At 45.8% G+C, this 4,278-nt stretch overlaps 1 protein-coding gene across 1 annotated transcript in view; it reads left to right on the forward strand.

Annotated features, from left to right (window-relative positions):
* The window catches only part of FGFRL1 (fibroblast growth factor receptor like 1), a 165,431-nt gene that overhangs the window by 148,791 nt on the left and 12,362 nt on the right, over nt 1-4,278 (forward strand). The window contains 1 exon segment of the mRNA XM_057379130.1: nt 1,176-1,256. Within this exon segment, the coding sequence (XP_057235113.1) occupies nt 1,176-1,256 (81 nt within the window).

Raw genomic sequence — 4,278 nt, forward strand, 5'->3', positions numbered from 1 at the left:
TTTTTTTACACCATTGTGTTCATCATTGAGGTGAACTTTTTCCCAGCCTTCACCTGACCTGTCTCTGAAAATCAAATTTCCTGCACTTCAGTGCACTTTAGGCAGGATCTGAAGAGCTCTTGGTCAAGACTGTAAYCTCAAATCGGGCTTGTCTCTGGGAGTGTGCACCTCGTACCTTGTAGAGCACAGAATTAACCTTGGAAGAGAATGTATTTTTCTGCATCATCATGTGAGGGTGCCCAGGGTCCCTCAGGTGGACCCTCCCTCCTGATGTGAGCCATTGCTGAGAATTTGTGCAGTAGAGGTTGAGCTGGAGRAGGAAAAAGCTTCACATCTGTGTGGTGGAGAGGTGTGAGGCCACCAACACCTCCCAGGCTGCAGAAGGAGGCTCAGGCCACTCTCCTGCTCCCTTGGCACTTCTGGAGACTTTGTAGGTGGCCATATCCCAGCAATTTGAGCTGGGAGCTGATGGAGAGAGAGGGGTTGTCACCTTGTGGAGATTTCTACTTCTCCAGGGCAGAGATTTTGGTGCTGCTCTGTGGTGGTGATAGAGATAGAAAGAGTGATAAGGGACAAAGTGGTGTGTTGATACAGGTGGATGGGTGGTCTTAATTAGAAAGAAATATCCATAAGCAGCTTTTCGAATCAATATTGTTTTTGCCAGCCACAAATTTCCATTCAGTATCCCCTGAGAGCTCATTTGACCYCAGACCTGCTTGCTTTTCTGATTTTATATGGAAGCTGGAGGGTGAATTAGTGGCCACAATCGTACTGCTTGTGCTCTGTATGACTGATCACATAAGTCTYCCCCCACCTCCTAAATTTAATTATYTTTGATTTTGATTTATACCAATATTTGCATAGGTGGTACCACAGGTCAGCTCCTCCTACAGAACAGCAACTTGTAAACATAATCAAAGAGGCTTTTGTCAGCTATTAATGGAAACATTGATTAATCTCCCACTGATTTGGTAGCCGGCTGAAAAGCTCATAAAGCAGAAAATGAAATTGTTCATTAAACTGGCCAGGCTGTAGGTGCCAGGATGTGGATGCCTACTGTGTGTTGAGTTCATTTCAGCAGCATGGTGGCTCCAGCAGGAAATGCAAACTCTTRTTGTTGTCCTGTTGTGCTGCAGGAGACCTTCTTAACATCTTCCCTTTCCTTTTCTTCACAGATGATGCCAGCTCAGGAAAGGACAGCCAGGTGCCTGAAGGCTCCAACGGAGAGTATGAAGATCATTCTGGGAAGCAGTGGGGTAAGGAACAGTGTGTGTTTTGTGTTTTCCCTCTGTTCTTGCTACAGTGCTGTTCACGTGGCAGAGAAAAGGCAGAGCTGGAGTGAGCTCTCCCTACATATGGTCGAATAATAARCAGAGTGTCAGCTGAATGTGTTGGTGTGAATGGATCCCATCCAAGGGTCCTGCAAAATGCAGCCTGTGGTTGGCCCTAGGGCCCCCTGCCATTTACCCCAGCGTGGTTCTCCCTTGTATTTGTTTTTCTGGGCACTGACTTTCTTTTGCATGTGCAGCTATTACGGCTTTCATAGACTCCCTATAAAAAGCATATTGACTTTTACAGCAATATTTCCAAAAGTCTTCAGTGCCAACATAACATTTCTCCCACTGAGGGCAAATGGGAGGTCTGACTTCACTTCAGGAGAATTAGCACTAAGCCAAGATGAGTATTTCTTAAAATCCCCCTCTCTTTTAGACACCTGCCTGAACTTCCCCAAGCCCTGGGCTATTCAGGCATAAGATTTGGTTGCTGTTGCAGAGCTTTGGGGAACTGCTAAAATCTGACTTGGAACAGGCTCTGAATCACTGCAAGACTTGCAGGTCTGGCTTGGTCTGAGCACTCCTTGAAGGACAATAAGTTGTCAGGCTGATGCCAAACAGCTTTTGGCTTTTACTGACAGGAGTGTGATGTGAGTTTATGAGTTTGGTGCATGCAGCGCAGCGTTTCCATTTTGCTCGTGCAGTACATCCCTCTCTTTAATTTTATAATACAGAGATGGCTTTGTAACACATTTTTGGCCAGGGAAAACCTCACAGCAGTGGTAGGGGTGGAACCTGACAGGTTTTCATTGTATGAGTCCCCACCACTGAAGCTGAGGCCAGTTTTCTTCAGGAGCTGGCAAACAAGGCATGTGGTGTGCTGTGGTGTAGTCTTGAGTTACATATTTACCTCAGACCGAGCTTGTCTGGGGAGAGAAGGTAAGCTGCACTCATTCTGGAAAGGGATGCCAACCTTTTAGAGCTGGAGGAAGGGTGTCTTAGATAAACTGCAGGTCAGGAGTGCTTCAGGAGGCGTTCAGCAGCTTGTACAAAGCTGCCATCTCTCCACTGCTCATCACATGGTACTCCTGGTAGTCCTTCTGGATGATGGATCAATACAATCATACCACAATGATATTATGAAGAAAATATGTAAGCCCTGCTAAAATTATTAGGCATGGACAATCTCATATCAGATTGGGTCTTACTCTGTGCTGCCCTGGCCCAGTCCTTTGTGCTGCAGGGTRTTCCTGAAYCTCTGCTTTTCCYCCTTYCTCTCCCTCCTGTCTCCTTTCCTCTCCCCAAGCWGAGAAGTTCCTGGGGCTGGTCCCACATCCACCTAAGCCCTTTCCATGCAGCAGTGTTCATGAGCAAATTGCTGRTGTGAGCTGGTGTGCAGGGAGGGTCAGGGTGTGTCTGCAGGTCTCTGGAGAAGCAGTTTGTGTTGTCACAGTCCTGAGCTCTGGAGAAGTGTGAGATGAGAAGCATGGTAAAAGAGCAAAGCTCCACTTTGCTTTCCATCCATAATGGTATCTCTGGGGAGCAGGGAACTCATGTGGGGAAAGATATAGACCCCTGTTTCTGTCTTTACACAACTGACTGAGCTCTGGGATGTATTTCAATACTTAGTCCTGTTGTGACACTTTCTTTGTCATTATCACAAAAGCAGTGGTAGTGACTGTCACTGTGTGGCAGTAACAGTGGTGGATCACAGCAGACAGCATTTTTCACATAATCACCTCACTGTGTATGAGCTGTGTCTGACAGGAGCCTCAGGGACTGATCCCTGCCTCTCCAGGTGTCCCACAAGGAGAGGAGATGGCTGAATTCCTTCGCAGGTCTTTGTGCTGACGGGCCCCTTTTGCAGTTAATTTTCATTAGCTTTAGATTAGGATAAATCTTCATGGTAAACAATATTTCAGCCAGGAACCCATATACAAGCTGTCTCTTTGTCCCTATCCACTTGTGCTTTCCCTTGTTCTTGAGTGTGGCATAATTTATACTGTACAAATGTGTATTTTGTGTTTATGAAGCAAATGCCAAGTGATGTGGAGGAGAACAAGCGTGTGAGTAACACAGAGGCACTTTGTAGTGGCCTGTGCTGGCACTCCAACAAGCAAAACTTCTGTAAATGCTACAGATTTGGGGACAGACATTTAGCATCAACTCAAAAGAGAACTTTTCTTGTGTGTCTCTCACAGTGCTGCTACTCCTCTTTCTTCTTTGTGCTTGCTGGGTCTCTTTTTCACTCTTATGTGTCTCTCTCTCTCTCATTTTCCTTTTTTATTGTTAACTGGCTTTTCTAAACTTGTCCAATTCAGGCTTTTGTCAAGGAAACRTTCAGGACTGTGTAAATGGGATCTGATTTCAGCATATTGCACACAGCCTGGAGTAGCTTTTGAGACCACATAATCACTTAACCTTTTTTAAACAGAGAAAGAAAGAAAGAAAGGCAGAAAGAGCCAAAGAAGTGTAGCTTTACCTGTATTTTGGTGTGTATTTGGGCAACCATGTATGAGGAGTGAATGCAAAACTCCAGACAGATTTGAGGGAGTCACAGTGGGCTGAAAACCAGAAATGTTAAAGACCTGCTTTTTTGGGTGAAGAATTTCTGTTTTACAATGCCCTTAGTGAGCAGGGACATTGCCAAGTCCTTCTGAGAACTCAGACTTGTTCACTTGACTTTTCAGTCTCAGCTGGGGAGGTGTGGCTGTCCTGGCTCCAACTTTTAATCTGTTAGTCCCAGCTCAGGAATCCTATCCATGAGGATCTCCCCTCTACTTGGACCTGGAGTTCCTGGTCTCAGAGTAAATTATTTCTATATTAGAGAGTAAACGTTCAGATCCATTTCACGGCTGATTCCTGACCTCTCCACGAGCCTTGCAGACATTTTCTCCATTTCCACCATGACAGCCCTTATCAGCCTGTCTCCCTCGGCTCAGACTAAAATTTGGGATGTTGTTATTTGCAGTGTGCAGCTCTGACAGGGCTCATTGCTGGGCAG

This window comes from Malurus melanocephalus, unplaced genomic scaffold (genome assembly GCF_030028575.1).
Source record: "Malurus melanocephalus ecotype Western Australia unplaced genomic scaffold, MMel_1.1 scaffold_389, whole genome shotgun sequence".
NCBI classification, from domain to species: domain Eukaryota; kingdom Metazoa; phylum Chordata; class Aves; order Passeriformes; family Maluridae; genus Malurus; species Malurus melanocephalus.